At 44.2% G+C, this 24,575-nt stretch overlaps 1 protein-coding gene across 5 annotated transcripts in view; it reads left to right on the forward strand.

Annotated features, from left to right (window-relative positions):
- LOC146646328 (uncharacterized) overlaps window positions 1-24,575 on the forward strand; it is a 52,173-nt gene that overhangs the window by 26,979 nt on the left and 619 nt on the right. Inside the window, exons 3-23 of one of the 5 annotated variants that reach the window (XM_085390941.1) lie at window positions 5,404-6,659; window positions 8,017-9,035; window positions 9,548-13,177; window positions 13,652-15,669; window positions 16,692-16,730; window positions 16,805-16,923; window positions 17,137-17,314; window positions 17,429-17,568; window positions 17,978-18,104; window positions 18,412-18,447; window positions 19,055-19,209; window positions 19,429-19,555; window positions 19,667-19,812; window positions 20,814-20,940; window positions 21,025-21,051; window positions 21,153-21,265; window positions 21,619-21,751; window positions 21,834-21,973; window positions 23,004-23,127; window positions 23,401-23,559; window positions 24,206-24,368. In XM_085390941.1, the coding sequence (XP_085247067.1) occupies window positions 5,404-6,659; window positions 8,017-9,035; window positions 9,548-13,177; window positions 13,652-15,669; window positions 16,692-16,730; window positions 16,805-16,923; window positions 17,137-17,314; window positions 17,429-17,568; window positions 17,978-18,104; window positions 18,412-18,447; window positions 19,055-19,209; window positions 19,429-19,555; window positions 19,667-19,812; window positions 20,814-20,940; window positions 21,025-21,051; window positions 21,153-21,265; window positions 21,619-21,751; window positions 21,834-21,973; window positions 23,004-23,127; window positions 23,401-23,559; window positions 24,206-24,368 (9,976 nt within the window). Of the gene's footprint in view, window positions 1-3,358; window positions 3,552-5,403; window positions 6,660-6,714; window positions 6,891-8,016; window positions 9,036-9,547; window positions 15,670-16,691; window positions 16,731-16,804; window positions 16,924-17,136; window positions 17,315-17,428; window positions 17,569-17,977; window positions 18,105-18,411; window positions 18,448-19,054; window positions 19,210-19,428; window positions 19,556-19,666; window positions 19,813-20,813; window positions 20,941-21,024; window positions 21,052-21,152; window positions 21,266-21,618; window positions 21,752-21,833; window positions 21,974-23,003; window positions 23,128-23,400; window positions 23,560-24,205; window positions 24,369-24,575 lie in introns of those variants that run through there. The other 4 variants (XM_085390942.1, XM_085390940.1, XM_085390939.1 and 1 more) reach the window with 4 other exon arrangements.

Here is a 24,575-nt window from a genome sequence, read left to right on the forward strand (position 1 = left end):
GCAGTACCTGTAATACCTACAGCATGTTCTAATCGCTCTAATAGGATATTATGGTCGACAGTATCGAACGTTGATGGTTTGGAGGAAGTAATTATTGAAGTTAACTCAGAAAGATCAATTAGAGAAAAAGAGTCTAACTTAACATCGATGGTACTAAGAGTAGCTGCAGATAATATTACATCTGTGGGATGATTACTGGTAATTTTTTCTCTAATGATAAAAATTTTATTTGTGAAGAAGTTCATGAAGTCATTACTAGTTAACGTTAAAGGGATTGTTGGCTCAAAAGAGCTCTGACTTTTTGTCAGCCTGGCTACAGTGCTGAAGAGAAACCTGGGGTTGTTCTTATTTTCTTCAATCAGTGATGAATAGTAAGATGTTCTGGCTTTGCGGAGGGCTTTCTTATAAAGCAGCAAACTATTTCTCCAGGCTAAATGATGATCCTCTAAATTTGTGACACGCCATTTCCTCTCCAGATTACGAGTCATCTGCTTTAGGCTATGTGTTTGAGAATTATACCACGGAGTCAGGTACTTCTGATTAGAGACCTTAGTTTTCACAGGAGCTACAGTATCCAGAGTCGTACGTAGTGAGGAGGTGAAATTATTAACAAGATGATCGACCTCTGTTGGAGTAGTGTTCAGATAGCTGCTCTGCTCTGTGTTGGTACAGGGCATTGAAGATGATAACAGTGGGTGGATTATATTCTTAAACTTAGTTACAGCGCTTTCAGAAAGACATCTACTGTGATAAAGTCTACTCTCCACCGCTGTGTAATCAATTATTGTAAATGTAAATGTTATCAGGAAATGATCAGACAGGAGAGGGTTTTCAGGAAACACTGTTAAATGTTCAGTTTCTATGCCATATCTTAAAACAAGGTCTAGAGTGTGATTAAAGTGGTGGGTGGGTTCTTTTACATTTTGAGAGAAACCAATTGAGTCTAATAACAGATTAAATGCCATGTTGAGGCTGTCATTTTTAGCATCTACATGGATGTTAAAATCACCCACAATAATTATTTTATCTGAGCTGAGAACTAAATCAGATAAAAAGTCTGAGAAATCAGACAGAAACTCTGTGTAAGGCCCAGGTGGACGATAGATGAACATCACGACAAAGATGGACGCTGTGGTCTCAGAGGACGAGGAGTCTCTCAACTTCTCAGAGATGTTGATTTAGGACTGAACCGAAAGCTTGCAGCTCATCAGAGATACACAACCAAGAAAGTTCACAAAACTGGATCAACAAAGCCTCCGAGTCTGAGATGATCTCGATACCACGATGGTTATTAACGTTCTCTGTTACGCCGGGCTTGCAGATACAGGATCTATGCACGCTTGTGGGTCACGTGACCTTTGTCCTGCACAAAATGCTGCTTTACTCCAATCAGAGACATATGCAGATGGTGATGATGAAAAGATGATGATTAAAAGTCACAAAAACATTTAAAGAACAGAGAAGATCAAACGGTAAAATAAAACACTGAGAGATGAATGTTGCAGAAAATCATTAATCTGCTGATTTCGTGCTCGCAGCAGTAAAATAAGCATTTACATTCAAGCGGATGAATTTATGTCTGAGCGCGCTCAGTGCTGCTGTTTATTGGTGACAGGTGAAGCTTACAGCTGTGAGACTGGATCCATGTAAAGCAACAGTCACTGCTGTTTGTTTCAGGTAAAACAAACAGTGACTGAGCTGCTGTGTGTTCTGTGTTTCCAGCATAATAACATTTAGACTTCTGCACAGGTTGTTTACGGCCTAACATCACACACACACACACACACACACACACACACACACACACACACACACACACACACACACACACACACACACACCAGATGATCTATATCAAACTTCAAACATGCTGTAAATAAAAGAATCTGTGGAAGTCCAATTTTAAAATCCTGATCATAGCCTGCTCCCGACTTAGTGATGTGTTCAGTATCAGTTACCATGGTGATTAAGTCAGGTAGCAACTCTGAGTTTAACCTGAGTTTACACCCTCTGATCTCTGCGCTCAGTAAACTGATGACTTCATGTTCTCAGCTGCTTTCAAGTCGTATAGAGTCAAACAGGAAGTGACAAAAACACAGTTGGATATGTGTTCATTACTGTGGAAGACCAAAAATGCTAAAATCATCAAATAAATGCAGATATTACTCAGCTCTGATTGTGACTTATTAGGTGTTGTTGCGTTTAATGACACATTCGTTCATTTGGGACTTTGTTCCTCCATAGATCATTTTCCTGATGTCAGTCCGGAAAAATATTTTATTACAGACTTAAAGAATATGAAGAATGTTGTTTGTGGACATAGTTTTTAAAAACAGTTACTGTAACAATGTGCTTCTCCTTTAAAATGGCATGCATATAATCCTGTTGGATCCTATTGGCCCGGAGCTACTTCCCATAAACAGAAACCTGCCAAACCCGTCCTCCTGTGCTATTTGTGTCTGTGGGAGGACCAAAACCTATGGGGGACATAAAATGCCAAAATTACTAACAATAAAAGCCCTCAGTAAATAAATGACGTTGGGTTAAATGCATAAGATTCATATAAAATAAATGCCTTCATTAATATACAGTATAATGTATATTTATAAGGCTTTTCATATGTAGTGTGTGAAACAATTGCTGCAGTTCATTTCTAACTATAAGAAGCTTTAATTAGCTCGTGTGTAAAAGCTGAAGCTCAGGCGTCCTGCGCTCTTTCATTTTGATCTCCGTTATCTTTCCCGCGTGTTTTTATTACAGTCTAAGAGATAAGGACGTGGGGCATAATTCACACTGATATGGAGCTCAGTCCCCACCTACCTGACATTTGTCCCTGCTTTGGGTAAACAGAAGGGCAGCGGTTGGTGGACTAATACATGGCGGGCAAAGGTGGAAGGAGAGTAATCCCTCCGGGTTTCGACACACTCTGGATTTCAGGCCCTTAAAGTAGGTAAAGTAGCCGCACTTCCACTTTGTTTTCCGTGGTTTGTTTCTGTTTGGATATGAACTGGAAAAACTGAGCCTGAGCCGGCCTCAGCTGCTGTTTGCTCAGTGAAAATATGGAAATGCTGGAAAGCAGAGTGAGGGTGTTGAAATGGGTTTGTCTCCCAGAGAAATGCTCCTCCGTCACAGCCGTGTGGTTCCTCTACACGACACTGAGACCTAAATGATCTGTTCGTGAAGCCGGCAGCAGATAACAGGCGTCCCATTCACACGCACGCTTTAGAATGAGGAAGGGTGTGCTGCTCTGCGCCAGCCTCGTCCACACCCTCTCATTTTTTACTGGATTGAGAATTCTAGCTGGCTTTCACAATATTGTTTTTTTTCACACACTGTCTGTGATGTAGGAGGCAAAGCCCACGTCTCAGAGCCGTGACACGCTCAGGTAGAGGCAGTCAGTGCTGCCCGAGGAGGAGGAAGCTTTAAGCGTTTGAATTCTTCTACAAGGTGTGATTAGTCGTCGGTTCTCGGCGCAGTTTTGTGTGATTTTGGGGACTAACTTTGACACAGAACTTGGATTTCTGCAGTTTGGACTCCAGGAAGTCAGGATGGTGCGTAGCTGCTGTGGCTCCTGCTTCTTGTTCTAACATGTGCTCTTTGTTTTTTGTGACAACTGCCAGCTTTAGTTTTGCAGTGCGTGCATTATGAGCAGTCCGGGCTTCAAACTGGACTGTGGACGTCTCTGCTGTTCTTCCACCTGCTCCGATATTCCATGTTTGTTTTCCGGGTTTGTTCTGAGCCGTTTGAATCTGTGAGCTGTGGGAATGAAAGTGTTTGTGTCTTAGTTAGTCATTCAGTTTTACTGCTGCGTGTCATTCACTGTCTGCGTTTAGTTCAGCTTTTCACTCTTTACACAAAAAATGGTGAAAAATATTTCATAATAAGAGAGAATAAAGATTTTAAGAGAGGATTTGCTTTAACAATGCTTCTGCTTTTGTTTGACCTTCCCGTATTTCCCAACTTTTGTTATAAGCAAAGTAAATAAGCTCAAAATAAAACAAATATCCAAAGTAAAGGAACTCAGGTGGTTAAAATGTAACAAAATGCTGTTTTAAACATGAGTATGAGTGAAAAATGAAAGTGAGGTAACGATAAGCTGTTATAAGAGCTTGTGTTCACAGTGTGGCCGTGCTGACTGTACAGCTTACCTCACATTACACAGAGAGCTGCTCCTGTTCAGAGTCACTCAGCCAGTCCATCCATGTGTTTGTGAGTAAATGAAGCTGATAAGATCAACCAAATCTGAAACGTTTCAGCTGATGATTTTAGTTTCTACATTTTGGGCAAACCTTCAAAGCTCATGTGGGATAACTGGCTGCTTAAAACCAGTTAGTTTATGAAAGATCTGTTTTTACCTGCGTCTGTGTATCAGGATCATATTCTGTCCAAATTATAAAACATGTTTTCAGCTGAAATTGAAAGAACTCTTATTGATTGCAGTCGCACCTTTTAAAGGAAGGTAAATTCCAACGATTTGCGTTTCTGACTAAGTGAGGAAGAATATTTATCTAGAAAATCTTTCAGGTATTCTCGTCTGTGACTCAAAGGCATGTCGATGAAGGCACCTGCCAGTTTTCATTTCTACAGAAAAGCCGGCTCGTCTCGTCTCAGCTCGACTGAGAGATGAATCCGAGTCTGATTTTCACTTATTAAAGCATCAGGATGAAAGAATCGGCTGTTCGATTTTTATAAACACACCGTATGAACAAACACATCCATCAGTCTTCTCACAGGGAAAAAATACAGAAATACATTTAAAGTCTAATTGCATGTAATCATGTAGAGAAAGTCAAAAGCTCAGAGCGTAATTATCGGTTTAGTGCTTCTGCAGAAATATCAAACTCAGTCTGTTACTGTTAATCCTGCTGCGACAGTTGCTTTACATTTATTTCCAATGAATGGCTGCTGTTTGTTTTTGATGATGTTTCCCCGTCGCCGCCTCCTCTCTGGCTGCCATGTTGCAGTTCCTGCTGCTCAGCAGTGATTTGGATTAGTTGGAGCTTCTGACAAACACTCGCTCCTTCTCATCTTCTCAGTTTGCCTGACGAGGATCGACAAACATTTAAAGCTTCAGTTTTTACTTGGAGCCAAATAACCTGCAGACTCTTCTTTCTTGTTCTTGGCTCTGATTATATAACAGGATCTGTTTTCAGGGGATTTCCTTGAACTTCAAAAATGATTCAAATGTATAAAAATAGATGAAAAGGAAAAATGAGGTGATGGTGGTGGGATAACTTTAGGCCCAGACTGTATTTGTGTTTCAAGGAGTCCAGGACAGGCAGAGCGCACGATGCAGCTCAACCTCAGAGGAAGTACACCAGGTTGTTTTTGTGCACATTTCATTCTTAATGCAGTCTTACATCTCAGTGTTCATCTTTCCTGCCTGTCCTCTTTTCTTTTTAGAGTTCGGAGGAGAAGAAATCAGTGTTCGGCCGTCTCACCAACTTCTTCAGCTCCAAGAGGAAGAAGAGCAGCAGCCGGAATCATTCGAGCACCTCCACCGACAGCTCCCCGGCATCCCCCTTGTCTCCACGTTCGGCCCAATCTGAGCCAGAAAATGGGTTAAATGCTGAGCACAGCGACACTGTGAGCCAGAGCTCCAGCCGGAGTGCCTCCAGCAGGGCCTCGCAGGTCACAGTAGAGGCGGACTTGCCGTTTGCAGACAGTAACAGCACCGGGAGAAGCAGCGTGAAGGAGCTGGATGCAATCATGACTTCCACAGACCCTGCATCTGCCACCGAGCCAGATCCAGATCCCGGTTTGAAGTCAGAAGTGGGCTTCGCTGAATCCGTGGTGAAGGAAGTGAGCAAACGGCTGCAGGTGAATTTGGAACAAAAAGTACTGAAGAGACCAGAGAGCAGCAGTGAGGATGATATCATCAGCCCGACCACACTGACGTCACTTCAGATCCCACTTTCCAAGGCTGTGGAGTCCCCAAAGTCTCCTAACCTAACCTCCATAAGCTTAGCATCAAAGAAAGCATCGGTGAAGGTTGGAGAGAAGGGCCACAGCACGGCGCTGAGAGGAATAACTTTGTTCAAACAGGAGGGAAAGCCTCCAGACCGGAAGAGGGAAAACTCAGGAGGACCCAGGATGAGCACTCGAATATCCACCAGCAGCCTGTCGGGAGAAAGTGCAACCACGAGAGAGGAAAAACCCCGAGGCGAGTCTCCTGTCTTGTTCCACAAAGCCATATGGGTGGAGACACACCTGGGAGAGGAGGTGGTGGAGTGGAAGAAAGAAAGGGATGTAATGAAAAAGGAGGAGGGCTTTAGAGCAGACTCGCCTCCTCTTTTGGCCGTACCTGCCACAGTAATTCCAGAGGACGACTCAGAGAATGAGGGAGCACCAGAGAGCCCTCCCACCCCCTCAGAGACTCCTCCGCTCAGTGGCAGCCTGCCACATTCACTCTCCTCCCTGTCACAGACTGTGGGGGAGGTCCAGACCCCCACGGAGCAGCCGGAGGGGCCGGACACAGACTCAACAAGGAGTTCTCCTCCGGTTCAGGAGCGACACCGGACGAGATCAAGCCGGGTCACACGCAGGACTGTGAGTCTGCCTTCGAAGAGCAAAACTATTGCCGAAGTGCAAACCGGCCCCGAGCCGAGTGTGGACGAAGGCTCAACTTCAAAGAGCTCAAACACAACAGAGGCGAAACCGTGAGTGTCTGTCTGTTTTCATTTTCCTCTGCTTTTACAGCCTCTTTGATCCAGAGAAACAGAGCTCAGCCTGCATGCAACCCGAGCTCCGAGTTCCCATGGTGCTTTGTGCCAGAGCTGAACAATGGGGCTAAAACCTGCAGGGAGGCGCTGAAATATTCATCCACCCAACATCCAGCCACTCAGAAAGACCTTCTTTAAGCTTCTGAAACTTTACTGGATTTATCAAATGTAGGTCAGCTGTTCTGTGTTAACCTTTGGTGTTCGTTCACTACCTCCAGTTAGTCATTACAACCAGCAGCTCTCATGTTTGACCTCAGGATGCCGTGGAAACGCTCAGCCTCGGGAGGAGTGCTTAAAGTTTCTACACACGGTTGATTCTGCAGGTGGTTTTACAGACGGCACAGTTCATCCAGGTTTATCGTCATCGTGCAGGAGAAAAGTGGAAACTGCATGTGTGAAGCATTTTTATGGCATGATTAGAAAAGAGACACAAAATGTTTGAGCGATATTTGAACTCAATCAGGTCAGAAAACACTACAACATGTGACCTTTCACATGAAGACTCGCAGATGCAGTTTTTCCCTTTGGTCGTGTTGTGCAGGTGTAAACTGAGGAAAACATTTGGCATTTACAGCTGCTGCTCTGATGTTCGGCTGAAATCTCCCTGCTAAGCGTCTGATTTATAATTTTAAGGACAACACAGAGTTTTAAAAGTAGTTTTCTTATTTGCTGTCTTAAAAGTGGAAGCTCAGTCAGGCAGAGGCTCAGAAATTCCATCCATGTATTGGACAGTCAGGTGGATTTACCCACTCTGGGAGGGGAGAAGGGCTTGTGAGCTCAGCTCCAGGTCTTCCTTTGTCCTCGTCTTGTGTTGCTGTAATTTTTGCTCTTTTTCTTTTCTCTGCTTCATGGCTGCTTTGTTCTTTCTCATGTCTGTTGCGTCAGCAGCTCGTTGGATCTGTGGATTTAGAGCCAGTTGGCAGTAAACTCTTCTTTGGACTCGTGCTTCACTGTAATAGTGCTAGCATTAGCTATCTGAGGACCCTGAGGATTCAAGTTGTAACAGTGACTTCACTGGGGGGCTGTAATATCCAGGATATCTTTTCCTTCTCTGGATTTTTAGCCATAAATTTATCTTAATGGCCTCCAAAGGCACAACTGATGGTCTAAATATGCTGCATTTAATTATTTTTCAAACATTTTTTTTTATCATTTATGCAACAAAGTATTACAAAGCCAGAATCTATTTTGCTATAGCACTCGGTGGTTTTCACAGCGTAGGATCTATCTACTTGTGTGGATACATAAAGTGTGTCTACAGCTGTCATTAAATGTTTTCTGTGTTTTCTGACAGACGGCTGATCCTCCAAAACAACAACGATGCTGATTTTAAGGACACAACCCTCGATCGGCCCACACGAGAAGACGAGTCTTCACCCTCTGAGGCAATTACTCCGGAAGCCATAGTTAAAGGTAAAACAGACTTGGAGGCCTCAGACTTCGATGACACTTCTGCAGCGTCAGACATGTACAAAAAGAAGCCAGCAGCTGCAGAACCAGCGGCGAGAGGCCAAGCAGCCGACCAGGCTGCAGCCCAGAAACGAGGAGTTATAGGAGCAGCAGAAAGCCGGCATACCACGGCGAGTGGAACAAAGACCCCGACCTCTGCAGCTGGAAACAAGGCCAAGAATGTCCCAACAAAGGCAAAGGGCTCCACAGAGGGCACAAAAGTGGAAACTTTGTTGCCAGCATTAAAAGACCAAACCTGCGCTCCCTCCGGTGCTGCGGGTTCAAAGTCTAAAATCCCCAAAAGATCAACATCAGACGCAGACGTGAAATCACCAGTGACACCAGATAAGACATCGGCGCCGGACACCTCAGGGCCCAAACTACAAAAACAACCTAGGACCAAAGAGACTCTGAAATCTCCAACAACTGCAGCCAGACCTGGAAGGAAACCAAGCTTTGAGGAAACCAAAGGAGGAAAATCGGTGTCGGGGAACATTTCTCCCACGAAAACTAGGACCGGAACAAAACTCAGTAAGGACAAATCAGATGAGGACTTTGAGTCTGTGAACTTGCTAAATGATGTGGAAAATGAGGAGAGAAGCGGTAAAAGTGGACACCCACCACACGGGGAAAGTCCGGACGTCAAAAAAACACAGCAGCAGAACGATGTGGAGAGCCGGCTGCCCGTTTCATCTCCGACGAGAAAGAAGGTTGATATAACCCATAGAAGGGTTTCATCGGGTCAGATGGACTCAGACAGACCTAAAACAGTCCAGAAGACAAGTCGAGAGCAGAAAGATGCAACAGCTGACGAGAGTCCTGGGAGTGAGACGCCGCCACCGCTACCCGAAAGTCCAAAGAAAGGTAAGAAAGCTCGAATACAGCATGTCGGACCAGGTGACATGAGGGGGGGGGGTGGTGAAGGAGGACATATGAAACCCAGGGGCAACTAAAATGAACAAGTGGGGTTTCATACAGAGATCTTGATGAAAATACAGGCTGTTTTTCATCTGTTGGATCTGGACAAACATCTGGTTTGCAGATGTTTCTGCAGAAAAACCAAATATTTAGGTTATTATTATCTGAAAAACAGTTGCCTAAATATGGAATAATTGCCAATCAAATGCAATCAAATAAAACATATAAAGTTAATAATAGACATGCATGTATTACACACAGTTTTCCATTATCCTGTCCCACCTGTTCCTGAAATTACAAAGTTATTTTTGTGTTAAAAATATCACCGTAAAGCTCTGATACAGTTACTGGTATTTACTCCTAATATTTTAACCTGTTTATTTTTTATTTTGGCGGTGTCTCTGCTCCATCATAAGATCCATAATTTCCTGTCTGTCTGTGTTTTTTGTTTTTCCCAGCAGGAAATGTCCCACCAGTGAAACCACCCAAAACCTTTTCTAAAAGAATCCATGGTGAGAGCGATACTCCGACCTCCAGCATCTCTCCACCTCCCACCAAACAAGAGAAAACCGTCTCATCAAGGATCTTTAAATGGAACGAAAACATCAAACAGCACCAAAAAATGCCTGCAAAAGATTCCCCTGAGACTTCGTCGTCTGTGAGCAAACTTCCCACAAGAGGCCAGAGAAGCTCCAATAAACTAAAACCCAGACAACGTTCCCAAAGTGGGAATTCTGAGGACTCAAATCACAACACATCGACAGAGACGGATGTAAAAGCACCTGAAAGCGTCACGGCGAATGAGCGTGACAGTAAAGACGTATTTAAATTCAAGTCGGAGGGAGAGGAATGTATTATAAAACACACCGATGAAACCAAAGTGAAAGAAAAAGAGATCGGAACCAGTACAGCAACTGAAGACATTTCAAACATCCAGCGGTTGCAAAACAGCGACGCAGTTATTACAGAAAGTGCTCCGGACACAGGAGCCGAGGTGCAGTCGAACTGCGAGATCGACAAAGCAATTCAGTCTCAAGTTACTGATGGAAGTCGAGCGGAAAACGTGTCTGTTATTCAAAATAAAAACACAACACGAGAACCGAAATCCCCGTCACTGAAAACACTGAAGCTAACAGGAAACATAAATAAAAACACGGCACCACGAACTCACGACACAAAACAAGCTCCTGAGGATGAAGCTGACATGCTAAGCAAACCCGCTGAGGGTGACAGCGTTCAAAGGGAGATACGTGGACGTATTCCTGGTAATAAAATAAAAGCATTCACTTCCAAGCAAAAGATAAACAGCAGCAGTTTTCCTGCTAAACTGATGTCAAAGGATGACTCAGATCAGTCTAAACCAGCCAATACAGAGCAGCAAAAGGATTTATCAAGGGAGGATCAATTAACAAACGATAGGGACACGTCCCTGACATTAAACAGGGCCTTAGCAAAAGATGTTGAAGTAGAGGAGAAAAGCAAAGAGGAGGGTGGCAGGAAACCAGCAGAGAGGTTGGGCATTCAAACAGAGGCTGTGACTGTTGGTGAATTGTCCAAGAATGTTGAAAATCAGTTGCACAAAGAGGCTCTTTTACTCGCAGGAGGATCTGAAGGGAAAGGCTCAAAACCAAATGAAACGCTCAGTGACACAGCAGTGGAAAGCACTGAGTCACAGAATAGTTGCAAAGAGGCGCTCAAGGGCATAACCGCAGAGAGAGCCATAAGAAATTCAGAGAAATCAGCACATCTGTCATCAGAGGACAGAGGTTTATCAGCTGAATCCAAGGAAGAAACACAGACAGGGATTACAAACGCTCTGAAAGAACAAACGAGGGAGGAGCGAGCAATACTCCATGAAACTACAAAACAGCAGCCTGAGATGTCTTTGAAAGAAAACACCGAGAGCAGCGGTGTGAAAACAAAAGCATCAGAAGTGAAAAATGAATCCAAACTGCTTCTGACAAAAAATGAGGAAGTCGGAGGTGAAGACACAAGTCTGGACGACAAACGTGACAGAGATGTAAAAGAAAAACGAACTCCAGAAGTAAACGACATGAACATGTTCGATGCTGAAGCTGATAAAGAAAAGAAGACTTTATTGAACGTGGCTCAAGAAAACAAGAAGGCGGCCGCTGCTAAAGACCAAGGTGAGGACATTACAACAAAGGCTCATCTAAATCAGGACCTTGCAGAGGTGAAAGCCTCAAAGAAGACATCAGAAAAACATATTTTAAAATCAGATACAACTAAAGAAGTAAAAGCTGCCAGCACTGAAGCTACAGAGGATTTGTCAATGCATAGCTTGGTGAGTGTGACTGAAGCTGTGAATGCTGACATTAAATCTAACATCCAGGAAGACCAAAAGTCCATAATTGTTGGAGACCTGGATAAGGACACAACAAAACCAGTCAAAGATCCAGATGATAAATTAGACCAGAAACCAGAAATGGTAAAAACTGGAGGTCAGGAGAAGATGCTGAAGAGCCGGAATATGGATGTTATTCAAGACCAGACTTCTCTAAGTACTGAAGACACCAAAGAAAAAACCAAAACCAGTGACCTGTCAGTGGAAAGTCTGGGGAATGATGCAGTGACTGCAGATAATGAAGTTGAACTTCGAGGTGAAAGTATAACAAAACCAGCCCAAGAAAAATCACTTCAAGAGAAGACATTGGAGAGCCAAGAAAAGGTGATAGTTCAAGAACTGATCTCAGTAAACACTAGTACAGAAGGTACCAGAGAAAAGACAGAAGTCAGTGATTCATCAGTAGAAAGCCTGAAAAAGGAGATGGGCGATATGAATGCTAATATGAATGCTAATAGTGTTAGCAAACAACAGACTGACCAAGATGGAAATGTTACCAAACCAGAGATTAACCAATCAACAGGTTCAAAAACCAAAGAAAAGACAGAAAACAAGGATGGTAACAAATCTGGTCTAAAATCTGGTCTGAAAAAGCGAGTGGGAATAGTACAACCAGAGTCTGTCGTGCAGGCAGAAATCCAGATTCAAGACCTAAAGGCTGTCTGTGTGGAACCTAAAGACAAGAATGAGACCAAGGATTCATCAGCAGAAAGCTTGGTGAACAAGCCAAGAACTTTGGGTACTAATAGTGATGCTGGAATCCAACAGGACCTGAAGTCTGTAAAGGTTGAAGTTGACAACAAAGAGGAACTGACCGAATCCAAACTTTATGAATCTGAACAGAAACCAGAGACTGTCAGAGGACAAGTTGAGGTTAAAACAACAGAGATCCAAAATACAGACGCAACCCAAGAACTGACCTCAGGTGGCTCTGAAGGTGCCAATGAAAAGACTGAAGTCAAAGTTGCATCAACTGCAAATGCTGATAATGATGTTAGTAAACAGCAGGTCCAGGCTCCTGTAACCGTTAACAACCAAGATGGGAGCATAACGAAACAAGAGAGTGACAAATCAGCAGAATCCACAAGTCCAACATCTGCTCTAAAAGCAGAATCTCTGCAGGAGGCAGCAGAAAGGCAAAATCAAGACCTAAAGGATGCTGATGAAGCTGAAGAGAAAGGTGACACCAAGGATTCATTTGCAGAAAGCTCAGTAAATAAGACGGCGGCTTTGCAGACTCATAGTGATGCTGGAATCCAACAGGACTTGAAACCTGTAAAGGCTGAAGTCCAAGACCAAAAAGAGCTGACCGAATCTAAACTTCATGAATCTGAACAGAAACCAGAGACGGTCGGAGCAGAAGTTCAGGTTAAGACAACAGAGATCCCAAATACAGACGCAACCCAAGAACTGACCTCGGGTGGCTCTGAAGGTGCCAATGAAAAAACTGAAGTCAAAGTTGCGACAACTGCAAATGCTAATAATGATGTTAGCAAACAGCAGGTCCAGGCTCCTGTAACTGTTAGCAACCAAGATGGGAGCATAACGAAACAAGAGAGTGACAAATCAGCAGAATCCACAAGTCCAACATCTGCTCTAAAAGCAGAATCTCTGCAGGAGGCAGCAGAAAGTCAAAATCAGGACCTAAAGGATGCGGATGAAGCTGAAGAGAAAGGTGACACCAAGGATTCATCAGCAGAGAGCCTCGTGAGTGAGAAAGAAACTTTGCAGACTCATAGTGATGCTGGAATCCAACAGGATTTGAAGCCTGTAGAGGAAACGAGCTCAACCACATCTGAAATTCAAGATCATGAAGTTAAACAAAAACCAGAGACAGTCAGAGCTGAAAGTCAGCAGAAGACAGAGATCCAAAATACAGATGCAACCCACGAACTGACCTCGGGTGGCTCTAGTGCTGAAGGTGCCAATGAAAAGACTGAAGTCAAAGTTGCATCAACTGCAAATGCTGATAATGATGTTAGCAACCAGCAGGTCCAGGCTCCTGTAACCGTTAACAACCAAGATGGGAGCATAACAAAACAAGAGGGTGACAAATCAGCAGAATCCACGAGTCAAGCATCTGTTCTAAAATCAGAATCTCCACAGGAAGCAACAGAAAGCCAAATTAGAGGCCTAAAGGATGCTGATGGAGCTAAAAAGAATTCATTTGCAGAAAGCTCAGTAAATAAGACGGCGGCTTTGCAGACTCATAGTGATGCTGGAATCCAACCTGTAAAGGCTGAAGTCCAAGACCAGAAAGAACTGACAGAATCTAAACTTCATGAATCTGAACAGAAACCAGAGACGGTCAGAGCACAAGTTCAGGTTAAGACAACAGAGATCCAAAATACAGACGCAACCCAAGAACTGACCTCAGGTGGCTCTGAAGGTGCCAATGAAAAGACTGAAGTCAAAGTTGCGACAACTGCAAATGCTGATAATGATGTTAGCAAACAGCAGGTCCAGGCTCCTGAAACCAAGGATTCATTAGCAGAGAGCCTGGTGAGTGAGGTGGCAACTAAAGTTAGCGACAAGCAGAATGCAGACATGACAAAACCAGAACTGAATAATTCAACAGAATCCAAATGTCCACAACCTGGTCTACAACAGGGACCAGAGACTGCAAAGACAGAGTCTACAGATGACATGGAAAGCAAAACTCAGGGTTCTGTGGAAAATAAAGGGAGTCCTGACTCCAAGATCTCATCAGCAGAAAGTTTGGAAAATGAAAAGGCTAACAATGAAATTAGCAGTCAAAAGGACCAGAAGAGCATACCTGTCAAAGTTGTGCAAATAAAGAAACCAGAGACAATTACTGAACCTCACACAGCTCCAGGTACTAACCAGGAACCGGAATCAAAGGCTGTAGCAACAAAGGATCTGAAGAAAACAACTAAAGATCCTGAATTAACTGTAACATCAAGTGTTTCCATGGCTGGAAAAGCAGCTGGCAAACAGGAACAGAAAAACCTCATTAAAGAGGTTGTTGGAGTGGATGAGAAACTAAAGGCTTCAAAGATGAATGCCAAGAAAGAATCACCCACGGTTGGTTCCAGCGAGGTGTTCCTGAAGGACAAAGACACAAAAGAAAAAAGAGAAACAGATGTTCTAGGTAGTGCTTTCAAAAAAGGACTACAGACTGCAGAGAAATCATCCACTTCATCCCCAAGTCTGCAATCAAATGCAGACTTTCCTTCCAGCTGGTTAGATGTGGAATCTCATCAGAAGAAGAGAAGGGTCCACAAAAGAAGATTTAACACGTCCGCTAGTGTGGATGACCCTCTTGATGCCGATGATTTTATCAGGAACATTAAGGAAGGTGGGATGCCTTTCGCACTGCCTCCAAAGAAGCATGTTCATAAAAAGTCTCAACCTCCACATTTTGTCTTGCCGGCCATTAAGGAGGACCACTTCGAGAAAACGTTCGATCCTGAGGAATTCCAGTTTGGCTTAAGGAAAAATGGACGAACCTTTATTGACCTTTTACCTACGACAATTCTTAAACAAAAGGGAAATCAAAGGAATGGCCAAACTCTGGAAAAAAATGCCACACCCACTCTTGAACAGCAAGCAAAAACACTTGATGAGGTTGAAGGTAAATCTGCACTCCAGGAGGGAGCCAAAGCTGAAGCAGGAAAAGAGGGGCAAGACAATGGAGAAGAGCCTGTGAAGCTTACGTCAAGACTTAATAAGATTTCCATCCTCTCCAGCTTACTTACCACTCGTTCCACCAGGAAGAGTACAGAGGAAGTTTCCTCTGCCTCAAATAGCACACCTTCCTCTGACCAGCAGCAGGGCATGCCCTCACTCAGAAACGTGGAAGCTGCTGATTCATCAAAGCCTGAGGCCACACACATGGGTGGGACGGGCGTCGATCAAAGCCCGGTCACAGGAGGTGGTACAGGAAGAGTTAGTGAGTCAGTCTTTAGCTCCTCCTCTCCTCCTCCTCTTGTGCTGCCCTCGTTCTCTGACATAAAGCTGCCTGAACATTTAGAGAAATTACTGAAGAAGAACAAAAAAGAAACGGAGACCTCCACAGCGCAGACAATTCAAACTAACCAGAATACAAAGGAGAGCATCGCTATGGACCAGGACCTGATAGCAGGTCTATCTAAAGTGGATCTGAACCTGAAGAGCCCTGAAGAACTTCCAATCACCAACTACATCCAGCAGCGCCCTCCAAATGGATTTCAAAAGACAACTTCAAAGCCAAAGGTAGGCACGAGACTTTAAATGATATCTTTGCCTGTTAGCAGGAAGGATTCTCAAAGCCTGAATGGGTTTTAATCAGCTAAGAAAATCTGCAAAGCACTCATAAGTTCCTAGTTTATATCCGTGGCCACACACGCCCCACCTTCACACTGTTATGTGATGCTGTTGCAACCAAACTGTGAATCATTTACAAGTAAGGACAGGAAAGATGAACGTGTCCTCAATGTGGAATTCTCAGAGGAAGTTTCTTCCAAGATCGGCTTGTCTTCCAGGCTGAGATGAAGTATTTGCATCTACAGGCAAATAAAGCAGACCTATAAAAAGAAATGTGTCTTTAAATAATCACACTGTTTGTTTCTCTGCCGCGGGCATGAAAGGAAACAGGAGCACTGGAAACTGATCAAAACAAATTAATGTTTGCTGTTGACTTTAAGGTAGAACAAAATGAGGCAAAAACATTTACTGCACAGATGATTAAAATACCAAACTAACAGTAACTTTAACAGACTGCTAAGAGTACACTTTACACTAATCTTGCTAAAAATGTAGCACGTTTACATCTTTTATTTCTGTTGACGTCTCTTAGCATGCACTGCTCCTGTTAGGAAGTCTAAAATAAAACCTGAACTAGGGAAAGAAAGAAGCTCTTGGGTAAAAGTATTATTGTAACTGTAACTGTTAAATGAATGGGACTTCACTAAAAGTAATGAATTAATACTTAAAGTTGCTGTGTGAGCACTCAGGTAACTGACAGCAGGTTACTCCAGGGTAACCAGGGTTAAAATAAGGAGGACTACCATCCCAAACCTGACGTGGAAACCAACGACTGCCTTAAAACTAAAAACTAGAGGTGTCAGCAACGTGTTTACTGAGGTCACACAGACAAAACGGTTCTAGAATAAAAAAGCATTCGACTCACATGGCCAGGGCCATCAGGACACACTCAGTTCAGATGACCACTCAAAGTAATATTTAAAATTCAGCTTTAAGTTTGTAACCTAAATCTTTTCCAACTCTTCTTGCAGATTCCTGCAGTAAGAGGGTTCCACAAAAGGCCTGGAAAGGTACTGCAGTGTATATCTAAACATAGATTGAATTTCTAATGATGGATTCCAGTGACATGTCTGTCTTGATCTAGATCATCATACACGAGCATGCTCAGTTTGGAGGAGAGGCCTTTGAGCTCTACTCTGATGTAGAAGATGCCACCACCATGAAGCTGTCCCCCATCATATCAGTCAGAGTCATCAGAGGATGGTACGCGTTAGCATGCATCCACGCTTCAGTGTGATGATCACACGTCATAGTTAATGGAAAAACACTCCGTTTTGATTTAACCCCAAACAAACTTGACCATTGTAACGTAGCAGCACATTTTAACTTATCCAGGTGATGTGACTGAACTTTCCTCTGAAACCTTTGGTGCTTGTTCTGTGAAAAGTGTAGAATTACGTGATTGTGTCTCTTTAGCTGGGTCCTGTATGAGAAGCCTGGTTTCCAGGGCCGTATCATCGCTCTGGAAGAAGGTCCTACAGATGGCATCGTGAATGTCTGGGCAGAGGAGGAAAGTCCTGCAACGCTAGATGAGATAGGTGAACCTATTCCCACAGCGCCTGTGGTCATCGGCTCCATTCGACTGGCAGTGAGGGTGAGTTGGGTTTCATTTAACCTGATTCAAAAAGCTCAGTTTTCCAGGCTTATTGTAAATGAAGAAATGAACTGTCAAAGCTCTCACACAGTGTTATTTTTGTGTGTTTCATAGGACTACAGCATGCCCCAGATTGACCTGTTCTCAGAGGTGAACGGCTTGGGCAGGATGGCGTCCTACTTTGATGACACCGTAGAGGTCAGCTCCTATGGCATCCCACAGACCACCGGCTCCATTAAGGTCCATTCTGGAGTGTAAGTGGAGCCTTAAATGTCCTTAAATGGGAATTTGCTGTTGTTGGTGGTACAGGCTCATTACAAATCTGAGATTAAATGCCAGAAAAAGAATGTTTTAATTTGTTTACATTATTAGTTATGATGTCTGAACCGGAGCAGGAACGCTGTGGAGGTTCAAGAGCACAGAAAGATAAAGTTTGATGGGAAATCATCCATCTGAGTTCTGTGTGTGAAGGAATGCAGGCAGCAGGCCGGAGCTTGTGGTTGTCCCAGTTAACTGCAGCAGATTCCTGATGGGTGGAGGGAGTAGTGAGAGTGCTCATTATTCCCTCCATTGTGTCAAAGATTAACGTTTTCTTTCAGGAAAGTAACCCTTAAATGTTGAAATCCTGCTCAACTTTCCTCCCCATCTCGTGTCTGTCTGCAGCTGGCTGGTGTACACCGATCCAGGGTTTGGAGGGTTCGTGGGCGTGCTGGAGGTGGGAGAGTATCCCTGCCCGGAGGCCTGGGGCTTCCCTGAGCCCTTCGTAGGCTCGCTCCGACCCCTCCGAATGGTAAAGTACAGGGAATACACAATATGATGCTATGCAGTCTGATCAGCCACAACATTAAAACCGGTGAAGTTTATTACAGTGGAGTGTGTCAGGGTCGGATACATCAGGAAGCAAACTTGATTTCAAACATAAAAGGTCAGAAAATCATCTGTTAGCAGAAACATCGCTGTGTTTATTTTAGTCATAGAACAATGTTTAATCTCAGTTAGCACAGGTGGTTCTAATGTTGTGGCTGACCTGTGAACGTTTGCACTTTACTGTAATTCTTCGAGTTACCTGAGTCTGATAGAGTGCGTCTTTATTACAGGGGCCGATAAAAGTGGAGTGTCCCAATGAAGTCAAGGTTTGTTCTGTTCTACGTCGCATCTGTAAATACCTGCTGCACACATCAGCTGTGTTTCCTGAGAATCTCTGAGAATCTCAGTCGGACCTAAAGTGACGAGCTTAGTTCAGTCCAGACATGTTTGGCTGACACGATTCATTATGTTTGATGACTTGGCTCAGATTCAGTGGCCTGGGGAAGAATTCAAAGGAAAAAGGATGAATTTCCTGTTACAGATCTCACTGTGGTTGAGATGAGGCTGAATTCCTGTGAAGCTGTTGGTTGAAGGAGAATGTGCTATGAAAAAACACCAAAAAATAGTCCAATGATGTCTTCACATCATGTTTCCCCAAAATGTATTTCTTTTCCTACGAGTTTAGTTGCGATATCTTTAGGAACAGGCCAAAGAAAGACCTCCTGTAACGAGCATGCTCAGGCATTTTCCCCCATCAGCTCCTTGTACGCTGACAGCTCCAAGCCTACAGCCTGAACTTTAGCCTGTTTCCACTGACGGATGTGAAATATGTTACACTACTAATCTGTGGAATGAATGGGATTGTACCTTTAGGCAGGAGTGGGCTAAAAACACACAGAGGTAAAAACTCCTGCTTGTGTGTCTGTCGTGCAGGCCTTACTGTACGAGAAGCCCAACTTTGACGGCGAGTGTTTAGAGGTTCACAACGACATCTACAACGTACAAGAGCCGGACGAAGAATCCGACGAACCTGCTGTGAACAAGAAGACGCTGTGTGCAGTCGGGTCTCTGAAGGTCCTCGGGGGCCTGTGAGTATTTATCAGGGGCATCGTCATCATTCCAAATCCTAAATGTCTCATTCTTAGAAGCTGGCTCACTTTGTCAGGTTACAGTTGTGTTGCACATCGAACACATGGAAAAGCTGCACAGTGCACTTTAAACAGGGATCTTTAAAAGGCTTTACTGTTATACGTGCTACAAATATCAGTTGGAAAGGTCTGTAATGTGTCTTTGTATCAACGTTGAAGCTGGGTGGGCTACCAGGAGGCAGACTTTGAAGGCCAGCAGTATATCCTGGAGGAGGGGGAGTACCCTCACTGCAGCCACTGGGGGGGATCTGAGGACGGGCTGCAGTCACTTCGGCCTGTAATCGCAGTACGTATCACCTGAGACGCTAACCCGCAGGCTCCTGGTTGGAGGGCGTTTCCATCTGATGCAGCGATTTCTCTTTTTTAAACTTTTTGTCTGTGTCGCCTTCTTCGTCAGGACTTCCTGTCCCCGCACGTTAAACTGTTCAGCGAGCAGGACTTCAGTGAGCGGAGCCTCAGCACCAACCTGCTGGGACCCGTCGTCAACCTGGAGGAGACCGGCCACGGTGCAAAGACCCAGTCTGTCGATGTCACCGGTGGAGTGTAAGTCAGACACACAAGAAGAAAGAAATGAACACAAAGCTCAAACTCATGTTCTCTCTCTCAGGTTTCGGGCGTGTGCTTCTCACGTTACAGTGTTTTATCACAGCGCACGCAAACATACACGCCTACAGCCTCAGAGGATGGATTATGGACGAGCCTGTGAAACGGATCCATTCATGGAATTGATGAAAGGAAGCTTCCCGAGGGCGGAGCTTTACAAAAACAGAATTTAGTTACTATCAGAGGGCGTTAGAGGCAACTCGTAGGATGTGAAAGTTTAGAGTTCATGAGTTCGTGATTACAGTATAAAGCACTTTAGGTGACTGTGGTTGTGATTTAGTGATGCATAAATAAATGGAATCAAATTGAACTGAAGATAAAAGTAGCGTGGTATGTGCTGATAATCAGTAATGAATATCTGTGGGTTTCTTTTTCCAACACTTTAAAGGGCCAGTTCACCCAAACCACTCCCACAGTTTCTCTCCAGCTGATCGTTGAGATGTGCCAGCGCTGATTAAATATTCAAAACTCGTGCGATACAGGGCTAAAAAACTCTAAAGCAAGTCTGTTAGTTTTTACAGGGAAGATTTCTTTGTTGGTTTTCAGAGCTGGTTGGATTTGTTTGCCCAACACTCTGCTGTTAGCTCTGCGACGGCCTCGCCTGTCATTTTACAGCCTCTGAGACGAGACTCAGCCTGTTTATACAGATAATGCTGCAGCTCAAGTCATTATTCAGAGAAACCTGAAGATGTGCTGTTTGCAAGCACTTCCTTGATTTTAGAGCAACAATGGCTTTTATTTTGGTTTCCTTGGAGTTAGGTGGTTTCCAGTTTCAGCAGACATCCCTGTAAGAGTATCCTAAACATAAACTTCATCCATGTAATGAGTGGGTAAATCGTGGCTCGTGTGCTTCTCACGGTTACAGGATTCACTGCAGAGCTTGTGATGCAGATGAAAACATGGAGGCTGTGGTTTCATTTCTTAGCTGGTTGTCGTTGCAGGTGGGTGGCCTTTGAGAAGCCTGGGTTCAGCGGAGAACTCTACGTCCTGGAGAAAGGCATGTACGCAAACCCGGAGGACTGGGGAGCTCAGAACTTCAGGATCGCATCCATACAGCCCGTGTTCCACGTAAGAAACCATCAGCATCCGTTAATCACACAAAGGCTTAACGTCATAAAAGGTGCATCTCTAACAACTCTGTTTGTTCTGCAGGACAGCATGGGAACCACAAAATTCAAGGTATCGCTCGTTCGTGTGCAGCTCGGCATCAATCAGAAATGATGAGGAGTCTCTGTTAGTGTGTGCTGCTGGGTCGCTGAGGCTGTTTGGATGTGTTACAGGTCCAGCTCTACTCTGAGGAGCACTTCCAGGGACGGCTGGTGTGTCTGGAGGACAGCGCGGCAGCTCTGGATGAAGACTTCACACCCAGGTCCTGTAAGGTGCTGGCTGGCAGGTAAACAACCACCACAAGCCTGTTTTAGGGAATCTTTGTCCTTTTCAGAGTACTCTCCTGTAAGACGTTCTCATATAGAACAATGTTTGTTTCTGTTCCTCAGGAACGTCAGGAATTAAACTCTTATCTTCTGATTTTAATGCTCAGAGTTTGTTAAACAAAAAAGATTGACTCTTGGAGTGGGTGGAAAATTGATTTGGTTGCAGTTTATCGAACTTCAAATGTGTTTTTATCAGAATTGAAGTCATGTGGTTATCGTCTGTACTTATGAGGTCATGAGGGGTCAGAAATGCTGCTGCACGAGGTAACATTTTTGCATGGCTTCATTCAATATACTGCATATTTGTTGTCAGCTGGGTGGCACATGAGGGATCCCAGTTCACGGAGAACATGTACATCCTGGAGGAGGGGGAGTACCCCAGCACAGAGGCCATGGGCTTCTTGTCCTCAGACTCGAGCTTCCGGTCCATCCGGACTGCAGGACATGTGAGTGTTTGTTCTCCCTGGACGTGTCTTCAGCCCTCTGTGGTGCTCTGTGTGAACTCAACCCTCTGCTCTCCACCTCCAGGAGTTCTCTCTGCCGTCCATCGCCCTGTTCACGAAGGTGGGCTGCAGAGGTCGCAGGGTGGTGCTGACACACGAAGCTGTGAACCTGCATCAGGCCGGCCTGGACGCTCGCATACGCTCCCTGGTGGTGGACGGAGGAATGTAAGTGACAGAGATGAACGTTTGAGCCTCTGCTGGTTTAAAAATGTGACAGACACCTGCCATCGGCACCAAGGTTTTATATGCAGCAGGTTCTGGTTCAGAATGGACCTTTCAGGTGTGTCTGCACACCTGGTCATAGAAGCGTAATTATGCAACAGTGAATGAAAATATTGTTATCTTATAACAGTATTCAGCAGTTCACCACAAAGTACTGAACTTGAATTATAAGTCAGCCCAGTGAATGTTTTGTTTCATCCAAATAATTGGACGCATTTTATTAGCAGCCTTTTGTATGTAAAGTCATCACTTCCTGTGACCTGGAGGCTTTCAAACTGTGTGATGGGGCCCCCAGCTGGAGCAATACAGCCACTGCAGGGAGCTGACAATGAGGGGACAATATAGAGTGAAGCTAATTGAAATGAATGGGATTTATGATGAATAAACAGCTGAGATTTGTTTCACTAAAAGTAGGTTTAGATCTGTTTTTGTAGGTTTTCTTTATATTCTTCATTTTCTAGAAGCCTCAGTATTGTGATATTATCCTGACTACTGCTTGTGTCTGTGCTGCCAATAGACCTGTGCATGTATTAGACTGATTATAACTGATAACCAGCTTCATGTGACCTCTTAGCCTGATCCATGATGGTGGGACAAGAAAAGCCAGATGATAAACGGATATTCTCGATATGCTGATTTTCCCGATTTCCCAGTTATTGCCATTACTGCCAGCTTTTAATCGACCGCTTTTATCTCTGCACATATTTTAATAACTATAGATTTGCATGAATTTTGAAGTTTTACCACCAAAGTTAGCATTGTACCAGTTTTAGTGTAGTTACACACCCCAGCCGGCTTTACATTAAATTTTCCCTTTTGCCACAAAGTGTTTATTTCAGCGCTTTAATTAAAACTTTCAGTCACGATTGGATCATAGAAAGGTCCATAAACGGTGCTTCGTGGCTTGTTTGGTGGACTGAATGAAACGATGGATAAAATCTGACGAGCTAAAACGATGTCCGTCTGTCTCCAGGTGGGTGTTGTATGAGGGCAGTAACTACAGAGGTCGACAGCTGATCCTCCAACCAAGCCAAGAGGCTGATTTATTTCAGCATAGCGGCTTTCAGCGGATTGGATCCCTCCGGCCTTTACTGCAGGTAAGTCCTGACTGGCCCATTTAACGCCAGCACCTGAGATGTTTTTGGATTGGTGTTATTTGAGACTTTGGTCATGTTTAACATGAACATCTACCACAGGAACAGGAGAGGCAGAGTAGGTCCTCTTTAAGTGAGAGCGACTTCTATTTATTTCAGTAGAAATGTTAAATGTGTTTGTCTTTGCATCGAATGCCAGACTGATGCTTCGTGAATCTCTTCCTGACGTCCACTGTGACTAACATCTGTATTTTGTACTTGTTGCTCCTAACACAGAAACCGATGTACTTCCGCCTGAGGAACAGGGAGACGGGATGCATGATGTCTCTGACGGGAACGCTGGATGACATCAAGCTGATGAGAGTGCAGGCCGTGGAGGAGTTGGGGGGAGAGGAGCAGGTGTGGCTCTATCGGGACGGATATCTCACCTGCAAGGTACGCCGGCGAAAACTGCTGAAACTGACAGCTGCACAGTGCGTTTATCCTGCGATGGACGGGTTCTCACATGAGCTTATTTACTCTGAACCTCATTCACACAAGCACGTTTTCCATGCTCATTCCCTGCAAGTGCTTCTAACATTCACACACATTCAGACTCCAATTGAAGTATCTTGGCGTTAGTATCCTGCCCAGACCGCATGCCAAGGATGTTTGGCGTGCAGATTAGTAGGAGACCTGCTCTACCACCTGAGCTACAGCCACGGTAGCACTACGTACAGCTAGATTCTGGCTTTTAATTCGGTGCTAAATTCTGAATTTCTCGTACTTACCTGCACTTGGGTTCAGTTTGATAATCCGTCCTACTTCTGCTTCTGTTTATAAATCTTTGGGTTTAAGGGTGCGTCTCAAATGTTTTCGGGTCTCTTTGTTCTGCACTTGTTGGCTCTTCTCTTTTTTGCTTCCTCACTTTGTAAAAACTCAGCATCTCCCATTGAAAGAGCCTTTTTCCTCCACCCCTTCCCACCTGCTGGTTCATGTTACAGAGGGAGAGTAGAGCATGTTCAGCAAGTTCATTTTAATCATTTTCAATATGAACTTGTTTCCTTGTTAATGCTGACCACTTCCTCCTCTGCGTCCTCAGGTGGTTGAGGACTGTTTCCTGGAGTCCTCGGGCAGCGTGATGATGGCGGGCAGCCGTATCTGCGTTTCTCCCGAGCGAGGCAAAGATAGCCAGCTGTGGAACATCAGACCGGACGGTGTGGTTCACAGCAACCTCAAACCAGACCTCATCCTGGAGGTCAAAGGTCAGACACCTTTATTTTTACACTTTCAGTTCACGTTACTTTTTTTTCCCTTTGCTGTTCATTTTACGTTGAGCTGATTAAAAAGTGATAACTAATTTTTTAAGAAAACTAAAACGCAAAAATTAAAAGTTGACTGAAATAATCTGAGCGCGTGAGCGTCACGTGCTGCAGTGATGACTGAACTCGAGCTGTGTCGTCTGTTTCCAG

This window comes from Rhamphochromis longiceps, linkage group LG19 (genome assembly GCF_057381845.1).
Source record: "Rhamphochromis longiceps isolate RC_006_pf linkage group LG19, R_longiceps_female_GT1.1, whole genome shotgun sequence".
NCBI classification, from domain to species: Eukaryota; Metazoa; Chordata; class Actinopteri; order Cichliformes; family Cichlidae; genus Rhamphochromis; species Rhamphochromis longiceps.